The 18,987-nt window shown below is 41.7% G+C and overlaps 1 protein-coding gene across 1 annotated transcript; it reads right to left on the bottom strand.

The window, feature by feature from the left end:
* Nucleotides 1–10,542: 10,542 nt before the first annotated feature.
* On the bottom strand, nt 10,543–13,214 carry snai2 (snail family zinc finger 2). Its single transcript, XM_068030860.1, has 3 exons — nt 12,934–13,214; nt 12,044–12,634; nt 10,543–11,170 (listed from the first exon to the last, which is right to left on the bottom strand). Exons 1-3 carry the CDS (start codon nt 13,010–13,012, stop codon nt 10,989–10,991), a joined length of 852 nt encoding a protein of 283 aa, XP_067886961.1. The 5' UTR covers nt 13,013–13,214; the 3' UTR covers nt 10,543–10,988.
* Between the last annotated feature and the right edge of the window lie 5,773 nt (nt 13,215–18,987).

Consider the following 18,987-nt stretch of genomic DNA (forward strand, 5'->3'; position numbering starts at 1 on the left):
CATGGGATAGGAGGTAATATACTGACATGGATTAAGGATTGGTTAACAGGCAGAAAACAGAGTGCAGGAATAAACGGTTCATTCTCGCGTTGGCAGGCTGTGACTAGTGGGGTACTGCAAGGATCGGTGTTTTGGCCCCAGCTATTCACAATATATATCAATGATTTGAATGTGAGGACCAAATGTAATATTTCCAAGTTCACGGATGACACAAAACTAAGTGGGAATGTGTATTGTGGGGAAGATGCAAAGCAGCTTCAAGGGGATTTGGACAGACTTAGTGAGTGGGCAATAACGTGGCAAATGGAATATAATGTGGAAAAATGTGAAGTTATCCATTTTAGTAGGAGGAAAAGATGTGTAGAGTATTTCTTAAATGGTAAGAGATTAGAAAGTGTAGATATATACAAAGGGACATGGATGTCTTTGTCGATAAGTCACTGAAAGCTAACATGCAGGTGCAGCAAGCAATTAGGAAGGCAATTAGGATATGTTAGAGTCATAGAGTCATAGAGAGACACAGCACTGAAACAGGCCCTTCGGTCCACCGAGTCTGTGCCGACCATCAACCACCCATTTATACTAATCCTACATTATTCCCATATTCCCTACCACATCCCCACAATTCTCCTACCACCTACCTACAGTAGGGGCAATTTACAATGGCCAATTTACCTATCAACCTGCAAGTCTTTGGCTGTGCGAGGAAACGAGGAAACCGGAGCACCCGGCGGAAACCCATGCGGCCACAGGGAGAACTTGCAAACTCCACACAGGTAGTACCAGAACTGAACCCAGGTCGCCAGAGGATTTGAGTACAGGGGTAGTGAAGTCTTGCTTCAATTGTATAGAACCTTGGTTAGACTGCACCTGGAGTACTGTGTGCTTTTTTGGTCCCCTTACCTTAGGAAGGATATTATTGCCAAAGAGGAAGTGCAATGACGGTTCACCAGGCTTGTTCCCAGGTTTGCAGGACTGTCCTATGGAGAGAGATTGGGGAAACTGGGCCTGTATTCTCTAGAGTTTCGAAGAATGAGAGGTGATCTCATTGAAACCTACAAAATTCTTAAAGGGATAGACAGGTCTGATGCAGCTAAGATGTTTCCCCTGGTTGGGGAGTCTAGAACCAGGGGACACAATTTCAAAATAACGGGGAAGCCACTTAAGACAGAGATGAGGAGAAATTTCTTTACTCAGAGGGTTGTGAATCTTTGGAATTCTCTATTCCAGAGGGATGTGGAAGCTCAATCATTGAGTATGTTTAAAGTCGAGATTGACAGATTTCTAAATACCAATGACATAAAGGGATATGGGGATAATGTGGGAAAAAGGCATTTCACTAGATGAGGGGCAGAGTAGTCTGTATGTTCTGTGCAAAATCTGACATGAAACTGGACTCCTCCATGCTCTGAACTATTACACACAAGTTCTCTGGCAGGTTGCCCAGTGCACCTAGCATCTCCTGGTGTTTATCTAGGCCCTCAAAGTCTTCATCTGAGTCCTCTGCAGCAGGGATAGTGTATGATCTCACCCTCTCTCAAACTGGCACCTGGGGCATCCTATCCACCTACCTTAGCTTCAAGGCAGTTGTGGCCAGTAATTCACCATATGAAGACTCTAGCCCAGGGTTGTCCAACATACGGCCCGCGGGCCAGTATCCGGCCCGTCAAAGGTTTCCATCCATCCCACGGATGCATTTCAGGGATGAGAGATTTTCCATTGGCTTCTTCTTTTAGGCCGGCTTGTTAAAAAATCGCAAGTCAGTTTCACAGATGACAGGTGCTGACATCAGCAACAGCGGTTTCTGAACTTCGGACAAATCTAGGGTTTTCCTGCAGGTTCTGATATTTTTTCTGAAAGCCCACTCAAAAACCCCAAATCTGTCTGAAGTTCAGAAGCCACTGTTCCTGCTCCAAGCACCTGCCAGCTGTGAAGCGGACTTGCGATTTTTAAAAAAACTGACCAACCACAAAGCTGCTCTGCTGGGCATTCCTGTTCCCTGCAACTATCAGAGAGAGAGCGAGAGAGATGGGGGTGCGGGAAGGGGGACAAAGAGAGGGAGGGGGAGAGAGAGAGGGGAGAGAGAGAGAAAGAGAGAAAACGGAATGAGGGGACACAGAGAGAGAGAGACAGGCAGAAAGAAGGGGGGACAGAGAGAGAGAAGAGACGGGACAGAGAGAGAGAGAGTGAGAGGAAGACAGTGATCAAGATCACTCCTGACAGATGGGCATCTATCCAGAATACTCCACATCACTACAAGAAGTGTGCAGGCAAATATTGACTACTTGTGCAAGCAAAAAATTGCCAGGTGTCTCACTAAATTAATGTCTAACATAGTGGCGAGAAAATAAGTCAATAAATTAATCTTCTCATTTAAAGCTTCTTCACAAAAATGCGCATTTGCTGTTGTTTTAACAGTCAGATAAATTTTTAATACCTTTATCTTTCCAAAATTGTCTCACCGGCCCCCTATGTAAGACAAAAATTCTAACGTGGCCCCCCATGCGAAAAGGTTGGACAACCTGCTCTAGCCTATCCTCTAAAATACACAAGTTGAAAATCTCTGAGCCGGTGTACAGTCAGGTCAGATCGAATTTTTTTAAATTCTTTCACGGGATGTAGGTGTCGCTGGCTAGGCCAGCATTTATTGCCCATCCCTTAAAGACATTGTATCTCCAGGAAGGTTGGCCTCCTCTTCTTGAAGCAGCACAAGGGCTTTCCCATTTTCTGCATCTGAAATGATAGAGCGGGTCAAGGGTTAGCTTTTAATGTGCAAGCAGAGCAGAGAGAGATGAGTGGCTGGTGAAAGCAACTGCAATTTGTCATGCAGAGTGTATGGGGTGAGATATAAATAAGAAGTGAAGAAGAGGATAAGGTTTGAACAATACTGCAAAAGATCTCCTCCAATATTGCCACTGCCATGGCATTGCTGCTCCTGCTGCCCAGTATAGCTAGCATATTTTCTTCCACAGGCAGAGGATGTACAAGTGAGTTTGGCCTCTTCTGATCACTGCCTTCTGCCTCATGTTGTGCATGACCTCCTCCTGCAAGGAAGAAGGGAGTGTGTCAGTGAAAGCTTTATCAGCTGTTTTGAGAATGTACCTTTCATGGTAGAATAGTTTGCAAGTTGTGTGGCAGATGTGAGGTGAGGAAGTAACAGTTGCAAGAGTGCTCCTAAATATAGAAACTTAGAAAATTTACGGCACACTAGGAGGTCATTCCTAGGAGAAGGAGGTGGAGTGAAGTGTGGTGCAATGATTGTAGGAGAGTGGAGTGAAATGGGGAGTGTTGTGAGTCATATGGCTGAAGGTGGTGCAGATAGTGTGATGAAAGTAATTGATGTAATTCTTATCTTGGCAACTCTGCTGAGGTCAATGAACTTTTCCCAGTATTGCAGCCATGTCCTGGGATTGACCTCCTCTGCGGCCTCTTGCCACAGGCATCAGAGGTATTGTTTGGAGGATTTTCATGAGGGGAACAGGATTTCTCTCCTGTCCAACACCTGGACCTGGGCCTCCAACACTGTAACAGTAAACCTGGATGTCTGCTCTGTACCTCTTTTAATCATTTCTCTACTTGTGAAGATTCCCTGCAGTATGCAGTCAATGTGCGCTTCCCCTTTTATAAATGCTGGCTGCCTTTAAGTGGCATTAGTCAAGTCTGACTTTGCACACTGCCCTGCCACTACCCCATCACCCCCAAACAGGCACACAGCCAACGAGCATGAATTTTACATTGTCCTTGCATTTACGTGAATAGGCAAATGCAATGGCCTGGTCCCCACATGATCATTTTCAGGCATAATCGAATTTCTAGGTCATTGTCTTTAATTTCTTGCTGGATATTAGACTGATTGATAGCGATTAATTGATTTAATCAACAATTTCATTATCATTTTATGTAACTAGCAGGATGGTAGGTGAACAAGATTGACTTTAGTCTCTTTTTTGCCAAGCAATTCCTCTGTTCCTGTATAGTTCCATTCACAGCAGAGGTATTCCTCTCTTTGATAAATGGGACAACCTTTATATGTGAGCCTGCAGAATGAATATCAGTTTGGGAACCATCTCCGGCGAGCATAATTTTCAAGTTTCCCAGATGATTTGGGACAACTTAATCCTCGTGGTGCAAAATATGATTGTACCACTTCTTTAAACTGCGTTGATAGTTCCCAGTTTCTGTTTCCTCCCTTTTGTTTGTTGCCCAGCAAGTAAGATATCTGGGAGTGATAGTGGACGCAACATTTACCAAGTCTGGTAATTGAAGAACAGCTATTAAAAAATTCAAAACATAGTGCTGAATTATATTGGCAAATCAGTGGATCATCGATCTGAAGCGTAAGAAAAAGCATTAGAGAAGGGCTATGAGATTGGTGCCTTGCGTCATGAGACTGAGTTATGAAGAAACATTAGAAATAAAAACACTCCCTTGCCTTGAAAGCGGACGAATGAGATTTGACCATTTGGGTAAGCAAGGTACCAAGGGGTATAAGAAATGTTATTCCTGAAAACTGTTCCATGTGAAATATTTGCATATGTCTTTACCATTCAATAGTTAAGCCCTGGAATGAACTTCTGGCAAAAATTCTGTAATCATTCAAGAGTCAGTGGGATCATATATCAGGGGACCATAAGCCTTTGTGGAATGGTCTCTCTCATCTGTATATAAATGGTGATTTTTGTAATGTTGGTGAAGAGCAAGCAAGAGAATGTTGTGGCTACTAGGCTATCCCAGACTTTATAGTGCAATTGACAGCTGTTTATTCCCTCTTTTCGTAGCCTTGGAACTGTGAGACCAGTTGTAAAACCCCCATTGCCAGGGTAGCTGAGATCATCTAAACTAATGATAATGGAACCCTTCTGGTCTGTTTGGCTTGGTGCCAGATCACGCAGTGCATTTTGTACTGGGCCAGTCTGATGGGAAGGGAGAAGTCTTGACAACTTTATGAAATGGTTAATGTGATTCATTTATTGGTAAGTACATTATGGTTGAAGTGCTTAACCTTAGAAGCAAAGTAGCCTCCATGGTTCACAGAAACACATGGTGAATTCCTTCTCCTGCCTTCAAATTTCTGCCCTCCTCTTCGGAAGGTGGTGACTCACTTTAGGGTATGTTCCAAGTGGCAATTTTCATATGCAAGTCTAGACAGTGACTATTGGAAATAAAGTCACAGCGTCATGTTCCAGCAGGATTATACCGAACTTTATTTAATAGGCAGTAAAGATTAGAAGTGATTACTAAAAAATAACCTTATGTACCAATTATCACACAGGTTTGATGTAGTTGAGAGCCGTGTGAGCCAGAGGCAATAACATTATACTGTTGGTCTGCAGTGTTCTCTGGTTGGAAAAGTTGGAACTATGGTCATATATACTTACACACAAACTCATAGCTACACTCATCTGTGTCCAAAGACCATTTAAAATTTTAATGTTAACAAAAAAACTCAACAGGACAACTAGCTTTTTGCTGTCATAAAAAATGTTTCAAAAGAAAAATTTGGAGCCATCTGGAGTTTTTTAAAGTTTGCTTCACATTAGATGAAAAGTCAAAGTGGTGTGAGCCTATCTCTACAAAATGGTCTCACTTTGGAATGATGCCAGACTGTTGCAACCACAGTGCATATTTTGTCAGTTTGATGCAATTTTCACATTAAATTGATGTTGAACCTCTCTCACAATAAGCCAATTATTAAAAGTTTTAGATGGCCTAATAAACTACAAGAAGGACAGTTCAAACAACAACTTGCATTTATATAATGCCTTTAAAAATGTCCCATGGCACTTCACAGAATAAAAATGGATGCCAAGCTAAAAAAGAGATATTAGGAGGGGGTGACCTAAAGAAGGTGAGAGATGTGAGGGATGATTTTAACTCTCAGTGGAAGCAGACAGAAGTTTCACATGGGAGTCTTCAAGGGGAGCCCAGCAGATTTTAACTGCAACAAAAACAAGAAATGCTGGATTCACTCAGCAGGTCTGGCAGCATCTGTGGAAAGAGAAGCAGAGTCAACGTTTCGGGTCAGTGACCCTTCTTCGGAACTCTTCGGAGTTCCGAAGAAGGGTCACTGACCCGAAACGTTGACTCTGCTTCTCTTTCCACAGATGCTGCCAGACCTGCTGAGTGAATCCAGCATTTCTTGTTTTTGTTTCAGATTTCCAGCATCCGCAGTATTTTGCTTTTATTCGCTTAGATTTTAACTGCAGCTCATTTGAATGCTGCTGGTCATATGCTCACTCATTTCATGTGGAAAGTGGTTGCTGGCAGGCAGAGTGGCTGGAGGAGTATGGGTATGAAGATCAGCTGCCCTGGCTGCCAGCGCCAGTTGAAGGCTGCCAGTAGTAAGTTAATTTTGGGAATGGGGATATTGTGAGGATCTTGCAGCTCAGCGAGGTAGCTAGGATAGTAGCGGCTCAGAGGCACTCTACCCCTTTGACCCTAGTAAGCAAAGTTTTTTGAGCTTCGCGACAGTTTTAACTGGCTGCAGCGGGCACCAATTAAAATGTCACCAGAGTCCCATGTACATCATAGGACCCCTATTTACATTGTTTGATATGGCTCCCACCAGAATACCTTATCCACCACCAAAGCCAGTGGCATTAAAATGAGGAATCGGCAGGAACAGAGCAGGAAGTGGACTCCATCCTAACTGCTCTCTTGCTTTTCTCTTCTTTTTCCCTGATAATTAGGAAGAGTTAAAATTCTTACTCTGGAGAGGTAGAAAAGTTTAGGGAAGCAATTCCAGAATGCAGGACCTGGGTGGCTGGAAGAATGGGGTGGGGGAAGAAGGAGGGAAATAACAAGAGGCCTGAGTTGAAGCAAGAGAGTGTGGAGTAGAGGGTGATTGTGGGGCTGGAGGAGGTCACAGAGATAAGGAGGAGAAGGCCATGAAAGGATGTAAACATGGGTGAAAATTTCAAATTCGGGATGTTAGGGAACTGGGAGCCAATGTAGATGTATGAAGGACAGGAATGATGGGTGAGCAGGATTTGGTGTGGATTAGGATCGGGAGAGCAGATTTTTGGATGACTAGAAGACTACAAAGCATGGAGAATGGGAAGCCAGCTAGGAAAGCATTAGAATATTCGAGTCTGGAGGTGGCAAAGGCATACATAAGGCAGGAGTGGAAGAAGATGATGTTATGGAGGTGGAAGTAGGTTGTCTTTGTGATTGACCGAATATGAGATTGAAAGTTCAGCTCATGGTCAAATAGAATGAAACTGATGAAAACAGCATAGGGTTTGTGATGAAGGCCACTTCCTAATGTTTAACTGGAGGAATGGTGCCTTATTGAGGACTGTATGGATCCTGTGGACTCTGCCGGGGATCGTCTGTCACCACCCTTCTCCACATCTCCCTCCAAAATGTCCATTCACTTATGAACAAGGCTTTTGCCATCCATGTGCTTGTTGTGGATGATTGCATCAAATCCTTCCAAAGTCTCACCTTTCCCTATCTCTGTCACTTCCCCCAGCCCTACAACTGTCTGAGATCGCTGCACTCTTCCAATTCTAGCCTCTTGCGAATCCCTGATTTTAATTGTTCCAGCATTGGCAACCCTGTCTTCAGCTGCCAAGAGCCCAAGGTCTAGAATTCCCTCCCTGAACCTCGCCACCTCTCTACCTATAACTTACCTCTCACTCTTCTTACTACACCCTGTGCTCTGTCAAATTTTGTTTGGTAATGCTCCTGTGAAATACCTTAGGATATTTTACTACTTTAAAGGTGCTACATAAATCCAATTGTTATGTGTCAGACAAGCAATCTGAAAACACTTAGCCAGCAGAGGGGTCAAGAAGGATGGTGGAGAGGTAGAGTTGGGCGTTGTCAGCATAAATGTGGAAACTGACTCCATGTCTGTTGATGTTGTTACTAAGGGACAGCATGCAGATGAGGAGGGAGCCAGGTATAGATCTTTGGGGGCTCCAGAGGCAATGGTGAGGAAGGGAAGAGAAACCATTACTGAAGGTTCCCTGGCTGTGATAGGTTAGGCAATAATGGAACCAAGCCAGAGCGATCCCACTGAGATGGACAATGGAGGAGAGGTGTTGATGTAGGTTGGTGTGGTGAACAGTGTCAAAAGCTGCAGGAAAGTTGAGGAAGATGAGGAGGGTTAATGCAGCATGGCCAGTATGAGGATGTCATTTGTGTAGCTTACTGTTAACCTTGGGATAAGATTTTTTTTCATCATAGTCACTCCCACTCATTATTTATTATACAGTTTTGGTGTTTGTTAACATAAAATTAGTTTCTACCTGTTGTCGATTTATGCAAGGCAATTCTTTAGTAGTAAATACCACAGATGCCCAGGATGTTTCATTTCATACGTGTGTGGTGACGTCTTCACTGAAACAATAAACTAATGATAGAATTAGTGATATATACTCACAACATATATGACAGTGGGAAACAAACGTGTCCACTTATAATCGAATATTCATTCAATGCCTTGTAGCCGTTGTAACTATTTAAAACATATTTACCTGAAATCGCACACTTTTCCATTTTCCATTTTAGTGAACTTAAATTTAAAACATTTAAACTATGTTAAAGAAGCAAAAAGAACACTATTAAGATCACAACAAAGGCATTTACTGAGCAAAAGTCACCTTTAGACTACATAACAAAGATATAATTCCCTGTCAATAAAGTGAAGACATCAACGCTCAGTTTACATGTAAAAACAAGTTAACTGGTGCCAGTTACATTGAAGTGCCTTATGGGTGCCGTTTCCTGCAATTGAGAAGTAGCTGGGAATAGATTAAAGTGTTTGATTTTGCACTGTGGATGCGGTGATTTAACAACCTCTCGTTGAAATTTATGCCGGTTTGCTGTACACAGGTGACTGCCAAATTCCAAATCGGAATAGATTAGGAACGACTCAAAAACGGCCACGATATAAACCTTCAAAGCAAGTTTCGCGCGAGACTCTGGATCAATATATTAACTATACGCTACTTTTCGAACTGATTTGGGAACTTCACAAGCTGAAAGTAAGCAGTCTTCCGTAAAGCCTTTTCCGTTACCAGAGTCCATGATTCTCATCAAATCCGTGCATAATTTATCCTTGAATCTTAAAAAATCAATTTTTCAGAAAAAATCCCGTAGTCTTTTAGATCTAAAGCAAACAAGTGTCGCTAGTTCAGTTTTAAAAAATCGCAATTTGATATTTAGCAACAAACTTTGGAAAAATTCCTCACATTAAGATATTTACAATATGTTAATCTTATCATAACTTTCCTCGGATATGAAAAGTTTGTGCTGAGTTAGGAACCACGAGGGACGGAAATTAAACGAAACTGAGTGAATGGCAGGTGTTAATTCAGTGTCAGACAAAAGATCCATCTTGACCACAATTTAAATATCAACTCTGAAGTAATCACATATTTGTACAGGATCAGTGTATTTAAAAGCACCAGTAAGGTGATCAGGTGCGAAATTAACAGACGATTTAATGTAATAATTGATTAAAGAATATGTTAAATCGTATTTCCTGTATTCACATATCATTTTGTAACACGATTATCTCTGAAGTAGGTGTTCACAAATTCTCGCTCTATAAAAGCTTAGTCATTTGTCTCTATATTTGTCGACTGGGAGTTTTCCGTTTTCCAAATAATCTAGTCCACAACCTACTGCATCTGCCTGTGATGCACGAAGTTATACTTAATCATACCTGTGTTTAAGCAGAAATTAATCTGCGTTACTTACTAACGTTACTTTTTTAAATAAACCACTGGAAGTCCTTTAAGAACCGATGTTACATAAATTCGCGTACTGCGAAGGAACAAAACTATAAAACAATATTTATGAATTGATACAATCTAGGCGGAAAGTAGCTCCAGTTAACATGCTCACTGATATCTATTTTCAAGTACATCATATTCAACCAAAATAAGTAAATTGAGTTGTTTGGATTCTCGTAGGAGTAATAGGAAAGTTCACACTTATCGTGCACCATTTAAGGTTGTGCCCTTTCGCTGACATGTCTGCGATACAGATGCACTAGGCTGAGTACAATTTACTGGTGTATGACGTCATCAGTTGCAAACGAGGAAATTGTGTATATACTGCAATCAGAAAGAGGAAAGCTACAATGCAAAGGGGGAAAAAATGGAATTCACAAATGAAAGGTCAGAGAATGGCTATCTAATGATACGAAGGCCTTACATATAATGGAGACGTTGTACATCTCGTTTTAATGGGCTAGTATTTAATGACTTGTTTACTTGTTCAACGTTTCTTAAGGGATACAATTCAATTCACTCTCTAGCTTGAGAGACACCTCAACAGGAAAATGATTATTTCCTGAACCATGTCCTGTGCATTGGTTAGTAGGTCCAAATACCTTACAGCTTTGATGTGAAACAGATGGTAATTAACAGCCAGGATTTCACAGAAACAAAACCCATCCTGTATGGACATTTGTATATTGAGGTCTGTCTGATGCCTAACATCCCATTCATTGACATTTGGTAGACGGATATGACAGTGTAACACATTTTTAAAATGTTTATTATCAAAAGTCAAAAACATGTTTATTTTTTAAAAAGTGGATGGAAAATACATAGCTAAACATATCAGAGTGCAGGTTGTAACAAATAAACCTTTGCTTTTAACGCACACATTTAAGTGTCTTGGTGCACGACTGCATTTAGTTCACTTTCATACTTAATGTATCCAAATACAAAAATAGAGTATTGACATTATATATGGACATGATATGCAGCTGCATTGACAGAAGGCACAAAGGCAGTATTACACTGAGTGTCCCAAACAATATTGCATTCCATAGTGCTGTTCATAGTTTAAACATTCTTAATCATCATAACCCTTGTTTTTCAAAACTTTTATCCTAATTGTAAATGATAAAAATTGCTTCAACAATTTCAAAATGAGAACATCTTGATGGAACAGAGCAGTTGGATGCTTGGATAGTGAACTTGAAAACAGAATTATAATTAGTCCTTAGTATAATTCCACGTTTCTCAGTGTGCTGCACAGCATCCTGATTCTTTGTGTTTGTGGAGAAGAGACATTCTGGAGAAAGTTTTGGCGCAGTTTTTGCACTGATATTTTTTCACATCCGAATGAGTTTGTAGATGAGCCCTCAGGTTAGATCGATCAGCGAATGCTCTACTGCAGTGAGGGCAAGAGAATGGCTTCTCACCTGAAAATAGAAGAAAACCACCATTCAATTATTTTACTTTAGTCTGATAAATACCATATAAAGAAAGTTAAAGCATTGCATTCTAAAGTGGATGTTTTATGTCCATCAAATCTAATATTGCAATTTCTTCACTATTGGTTAGAGTTTAGGCAAGTTTAGATAAGTTTAGGTAAATTGAATCTGTGGTATTAGTATAAAATACATTACTAGTACTGTTATAATGAAAATCTTGTGGCTGGGTTAAAAAGGAAATCAGCTATCTGAACATTAGTGGAAGAACAGATGAGGGTCAGGTGGTAGGATGAAGCAGCTGATGATGCCATTTGGTAACAGGTGCATTCAGACCACCAGTCCTGCCAACATCACCGTGTTTCGTATATTAAAACAAAAACACTTTGCACAGATAGCACTGGGAATACAACCTGTAGACCAATCTCAAACTTAGCAGCCACAACATTTCTTCTACAATTTAAACAATGACTTCTGTTGTGTCTTAAGGGCGGTTTAATAGAAGCGTGTTTACAAATCTGCCAACGTTTATCCAAACTACCTAGTTAAATACAATTTCAAATTTGCCCAATATAATGTAACAACTTTGTGTCTGTTCATTTTCCGTCAATTTTTAATGTGTTTTTTTTTGGGGGGGGGGGGCGTGGGTTGCAACAATTCGAAACTCGATGAGACGCGACACTTTCCGCTATTTTACTTTCAGGGAGCATTCGATTTGATCTGGTGAAGTGCCACGAATATCTACCAATGGCATAATATGTCAGAACGTATTGAATATTTTGGTTATGATCGTTTAAAACAGGCAAACTAAGAAGTTCGCTTCATTGGAAAAAAATCCTTCAGTTCAGGTCGGGCCTTACTCACCAGTGTGTGTTCTGATATGCCCTTGCAGTAGCCACGGTCTGGAGAATGCCTTCCCACAGATTTTACACACACACGGCAGTGTGTGGGTGCGGATGTGCATCTTTAATGCTCCCAAGCTGACATACTCCTTTTCACAGTATTTACAGCTGAAGGATTTGCGAGTCTGAGCGTCGCAATGTAGCTGTTTATGTTTGGCTAGTCCTGAGAAAGTCGAGTAAGCCTTGCTGCACAAGTTACACTGAAACTTTTCAGCGTCCACGGCGTGTTCATCCGAGACTTTGGGGTGAATTCTCTCCTCCTCGTCGCTGGTGGAGCTCTCCGAGCCATTGGGATCCCTGTTGAGCCGATCGGAATTGGACTGTTGAGGGCTGAGGGGTCCAGCTGGGCACAGGCTGCCGTTACTGAGGGGCGAGGAGTGAGCGGATGAGTATTCCGAGGCAGGTGCAGGGTCACTGGGCACAGGAGAGGGGATCAGCCCGGAGCAAACACTACTCCACACACTGACTGGATTGTAAGCCCCAGAACTCAGGATCTCCGGCTGAGGAATGACTGGCATTGGGTAACTCTCATACAGGAACGGAGAAATGATAACTGCAAGCAAAATAAAACACGCGTTGTTGCACCCAAATCATCAAGATTACAGAACAACTCAATAGTTGAATCTACTTAGTGATGTTTCGAAGGAAATGACTTAAATTAATTCACATATATATAACCTTTTGCTGCCACTGAAGATTTCGTACAGCATTCAGATTCAAATAAATGCAAATTTACAGCTTCGTTAAATGACAAAAAGTCACTCAAAAAAACCCCAGTTCCATCAAAGCTAAGAATGCATGTATCGGGTATGCCATCTTCTTTTATAATAACTGTAGGAAGACCAAGTTTACCTGTTTGCGTGTCCAGTTCGCTGTAATTTGGTTTTTTGCTGGTGCTAAAATGTTTCTTAACTAGGAAAGATCGCGGCATCTTGGGGAAGGGGAGAGTTGGGAGTGGGGTGGGGGGGGAGGGTATAATATTTTCTGGAAAATAATCCTGAAACGGAGGAGGGTTAAAAAGTCACCCACACTTTAGAGGGTTTCAGATGGAGTAGTTGGGGTGCCGATGCTCTTGCAGCAGGCAGGCGGTGCAGCAGTGCAGAGTGCGGCGCATTCCTGCAATGTGCTGTAAATACCCGCGAGTCAGGTGCAGGGGGGAAGGCGCGCGCATGTATTTGCATCTGTCGCCCCGGCCGACCAATGGCGTGCCGCTCCCTGGCGGCCGCGAGGAGGGGCGCTGGGCGGGGATTGGTGGAGGCTCAGCTCGCGCCAAGCGACAGGTGCCGGGATGAAAGGAGCTGCCTAATCGCCGAGGCTCGGTGCTGTTGGGACTTGTTACCCTGTGCAGAACCGCACATTCCTCTCCTAAAGTATTGTCCCGACTGATGTACGTGTTGTTTACCTGCTCTGCTTTCAAATGGGACCTTCCTCTTTTTTTGAAAAAAAAAGCCACTTTTCAAAACTTTCAGAAACTCAGTCTTGCAAGACAAATCTGATGGCTTTCGGAAAAAAGTGCCCTTTTTAAACAAAGTGTTTCATTGGAAAAGTGACATGCAATTTAACGTAATAAATTATGGTCAATAAATTAAAGAAACTTGTCCCAAAGTGCCATTCTGTCTCTAAAGCTGATCGGAATGCTTACTGTGCAAATTATATACTGTAACCCATAATTAGCTATTTAAGATGAAGAGCAAGTTGCTTAAAAGTATCGGAACAAGGGACATGAATTTCCAATCTTACATTATGTAATACTGATTACAAAATCGATACAAAAGAAATCTAAAGTGCAGGTTATAATAGCATCTCTTTGGTGTCAGGGGTTTATGTGAATGAGATTTTCCTTTGCGTTTATCAATAATATTGTTTTTCTGTTTAAGGATATGCACTATCGTACACTTAATCGTCAAATTGTTTTTGAAAATGTAATATAACGAACTAATCTAAAGATTTACTTGGCAACAGGTAGGTTAAAAACTTTCTTAAAGTTTGTGTACTCGAACGACAAGAGACACTAGTTATTTTTAGGACAGTTGGGTCTACAATACAGTTTCGTATGAATTTCAAACAAAAGGTTATGTAAAGAGAAACTTAAAAGAAATTTTCTTTCTGAAGTAGTTCCATTAACTCCACATGGCAAACCTACGAGAATATTAACTGTAAATAAAACAAATGGTATTTTTAACTGATCGGTGACTACGGCGGAATCAAATGATGGTTTACTTAAACATGGATTAGTAAAAGCTTTATGCATTCGGATCGCTTCAAGCAAAATCCAAATTTGGAATGCGAAAGCCTAACAAAATCCATTGGACTCCTGATCTGGAAATGTTGCAGGAAGTTAAACACTCGTAACAATGCGTTTAATAAGCGTTTAAAAAAAATATCATGACGTGCAGTTCTTGAGGCAATGCAATCTCTGTCTTTTTGTCAACATAGATTGATTATTAGGAGGTAAGAAGTGTTCCATTAACTCTCACACATCGTACCTACAGATGTTTTATAGGAAAACATTCTTCCGGAAAAAAAAACTTTTAGAGAAAGCGACTGCGCGCACCTGTCTAGCTACATGACTCCAGGCTGTTGTTGGGTAGATTACATGAGGAAAAGTTCAAGGAGGGAGGGAAGAGGATCAAACCCTGCAGATTCTGTAAATTGCTGCAAACACAATTCCATGTCAAGTACTGTATTGGCAAGTGTCTTGATTCAGCTGTTTCTGGTTTAATGCTGCCGTCCCCTGCTGGCCATGATGATTAACTGCAAGATAAGTGGGTACGGTGCGGCGTACTCTACATTTCCATTATCAAATGTCTCCACCCAGTGGCTAGAAATTCTAGGAAAGCATGTAAATCTAACAGAAAAGGAGGTAAACATTTGGGAAATTTTGACCAAGTTGTGACAATCTGCTACATAGTAAAATGACATACTTTCGGAATTGGTATTAATTTTACGAGCGGAGGATGTCCTATCTATTTAACGTTAGTCTTTTAAATGTAATAGATACATCCACTGACACGAATGTAATCCCTGCGTATGATAGTGCCTGCTTGACAACTAATAATAGACACAATATTGTTATTGATATACACATCAATGTATCAATGCCTGGGTGCATAGAACAGATATTAATATCAATGACTGTTGAATACAGTATGTGGATCACTATATGTGAATGTGTGAGAAAATACATTTTACACTATGTTTGTAACTGACTGCAGACAAGTGGTTCTTTCTCCATCAACTGCACTCCATTGTGTAAATCAACCAATCTACTTAAAACATCAATGAACAATAGGTTGGCCTAGTACTTAAAGTACTGAACTATCCTAAGGTCATTAGTTCAAACTGTGAAACTGAATTTAACGAATTTGGTAATTTGGGGGATAGCTGTAAAAACTCAGCTGGTTCACTAATGTCCTTCAGGGATGGGAAGTTGCCTGGTCTGTCCTGCATATGATTCTAATTTCACACTATATGGTTGGCCCCAGGGTAGCAAGGGAATACTTCCTCAGCACAAATAAAAAAAAAAGTGCCATTGGGCCAGTTTAATTGGACCAAGCCTCTGTATTAACAATGGAGTGCAGCAGCTCTCAAACGTGGAATGTAAAAAGGAAAGAGTGATAGCAATAAAAATCCTGTAATATAAAAGCACCTAATTAGCGTCTGTGTGAGTTAGTGTGTATTCTGTCTGTGTAGGGTGCAGTTTTACTGCCACTTCCCCATCACTGTAAAACAACTCCCCCAACTCTTTTTCCGGTACATTGATGACTGTATCGGTGCCGTTTCCTGCTCCTGCCCGGAACTAGAAAACGTTATCAACTTTGCTTCTAATTTCCACCCTTCTCTCACCTTCACATGGTCCATCTCCAACACTTCCCTTCCTCGACTTCTCTGTGTCCATCTCTGGGGATAGGCTGTCTACTAATATAAGCCCACCGACTCCCACAGCTACCTCGACTATACTTCTCCACACCCTGCCTCCTGTAAGGACTCCATTCCATTCTCCCAGTTTCTCCGTCTCCGATGCATCTGCTCTGATGATGCAACCTTCCATGACAGTGCTTCTGATATGTCTTCCTTTTTCCTCAACCGAGGATCCCCCCCCACTGTGATTGGCAGGGCCTTCAACCGTGTCCTACCCATTTCCCGCACCTCTACCCTCACCCCTTTCCCTGCCTCCCAGAACCACAACAGGGTTTCCCCTTGTCCTCACTTTCCACCCCATCAGCCTCCACATCCAAAGGATCATGCTCCGCCATTTCCGCCACATCCAGCGTAATGCCACTACCAAACGCATCTTCCCCTCCCTTCCCCTGTCAGCATTCCAAAGGGATTGTTCCCTCCGCGACACATTGGGGTCCACTTCTCCATTATCTCCACCACCTCATCCCCTTCCCACGGCACCTTTCCCTGCAATCGCAGGAGGTGTAATACCTCCCCATTTACCTCCTCTCTCCTCACTATCCCAGGCCCCAAACACTCCTTTCAGGTGAAGCAGCGATTTACTTGTACTTCTTTCAATATAGTATAGTGTATTCGCTGCTTACAATGTGGTCTATTCTACACTGGGAAGACCAAACGCAGACTGGGTGACCGCTTTGCAGAACACCTCCACTCAGTCCGTAAGCATGACCCCGAGCTTCCAGGTGTTGGCCATTTCAACACTCCCCCCTGCTCTCATGCTCACATCTCTGTCCTGGGATTGCTGCAGTGTTCCAGTGAACATCAATGCAAGCTCGAGGAACAGCATCTCATTTACCGATTAGGCACACTACATCCTGCCGGACTGAACATTGAGTTCAATAATTTCAGAGCATGACTGGCCCCCCTTTTTATTTATTTATTTTTTTCTTTATTTGTTTATTTTATTTTAGTTTGTTTAGTTTGTTTCTACTGTGCCTACCCACTGTTTTTTTTTCATGTTTGTGCTTGGGGCCAGGGCTGTTCATGTGACTGTCCATTAACACCCTCTCTGTACTAACACTTTGTCTTTCACCACAACATTAACATACCATTTGCCTTTGCTCCATGACCTTCTGGTCAGTTATTCTCTGCGACTCTGTCCTATCAACACCTTCTCTTTTGTTATCTCTTGCCCCACCCCCACTTTACTTGCTTAAAACCTTTTACATTTCTTATATTTGTCAGTTCTGATGAAGGGTCACTGACCTGAAACGTTAACTCTGCTTCTCTCTCCACAGATGCTGCCAGACCTGCTGAGTATTTCCAGCATTTCTTGTTTTTATCCCTGTTCACAGTGAATCACAAGTGATGGCATAGTCCAGAGACAGGTCTCACTCTGATTCTAGAACACAGCAGTGTGGGAGACAGAGACCAATGCAATGTGAAGATCAGGGTGCATTGAACCTCTTAGGAACTTTATAAATAAAAGCTGACTTTAAAAAAATGTTGTGGTAGCCTCAACCTGCAATCTCAAAACAAACAAGATACAACATCTGAGAGCAGAGCACACAATCCAGAGCCCTCTTATGGAGTCAACTGTGTGATTTGTAAGTGGACTGAGGGGGGTGGGGGTGGGTGGATGGAGAAACCTGCAGTATAATGTGAATGTATTAATATGAATGCCTGAGTGCCTTAGTATGTGAGGCAGAGGGAACACCATTGCGTATATGGATATGAGATGTAACATGGGCAGAGTTATGTGTGAAAGAGCCACTATTAAATAACAGCTGGGCATATTTTGCTCTGTTGGGAATAATTCCTAAGATTTACCTGTTTCTTTTTGCATTAATTGACCATCAACTGACAAGCAGAACGGGGTTTCCTCTGGATGAAGTCATGTCTCACAAATTAAATAGTTTCACACAGCCAATTTGCACATACCTGCACTGGTTGTCATCGTTACACTTCTCAAGCAACAAATGAGCCACTTAATCACAATTTCTCCTGAATGTGCTGCAAATAAGGTAGTGAAGAAATTGTAATGCTCAAATCAAGTTTGCTTACATTGTTCACAAAGCCTGGCTTTCTGACCTTAACCTTAATAGAATCCTATAAATTCAGGAGGGCCTTTTCAAAACTGGTAGATGGCCAACTACAGTAAAGACCTTGATAACCTTTGAACAAAGGATGGCAGTTTTCAACAAATAAACAGTCAAAGGCACTCCTCTTGGTGATGAGGGAGGGTGAATCAGGTGGCATGCATAATAGTCATGCTGCCTTCTGACTTCTACAGCAGGTAACATCACTTTTCTATGTTTTAACATCAAGAACAACAGTCTAGTACTTTACTGCTTTCCAAAGTAGTTGTGAATTAGAGAAATGTGCATGTGCATTCATCAATACATGTTCCACTGTCTTCACAGATGATGGTGAAGGAATTAATAATTAGAAGTGATTCAGCCCAGAGTAGCTGCTCTTTTTTTGAGCTTTACTCTGTATCTAACCCCGTTTTTTTCTTTAAGGTGGCCTTTATCCCTGGGTAGCTGGTAGGCACAGTGGTAAACTTTTGACGCCTTTGACATTGATCTGTACACCTGGTTATCAACAACATCATAACTCACAACTGAGTTACATTCATAATGCTGCTACCATGTATGCACAGAGTAACATGAATATCTGCCTGATGGCCATAAAATCTTCAGCTTTACTTGTTAAAAACTATTCCTTCCAATCAGAAAAACTGTACCAAATGGTGATGCATGCTGTTACGGCCAGGTGAGGAGGGGGTTCTCAGGCTTCCCCCTCGCCTTCCCTCTTATTTGACCGCAACAGGGTTTTTTCCTTTTAAACAATGGTTGTGATCACCACCTCTGTGAGTGTTTTACCTTTTACCTTTACTGTGATCGTGAAAGAACCAATTGGACAGGTTTTCTTGAATTTAAACAAGAAAGAGGTAAGTTTATTATACTTAACACTCTAACCCCGATTTAAAAAATACTAAAAAAT

The sequence above is a fragment of the Heterodontus francisci genome, chromosome 5 (assembly GCF_036365525.1).
Source record: "Heterodontus francisci isolate sHetFra1 chromosome 5, sHetFra1.hap1, whole genome shotgun sequence".
Lineage (NCBI taxonomy): Eukaryota > Metazoa > Chordata > Chondrichthyes > Heterodontiformes > Heterodontidae > Heterodontus > Heterodontus francisci.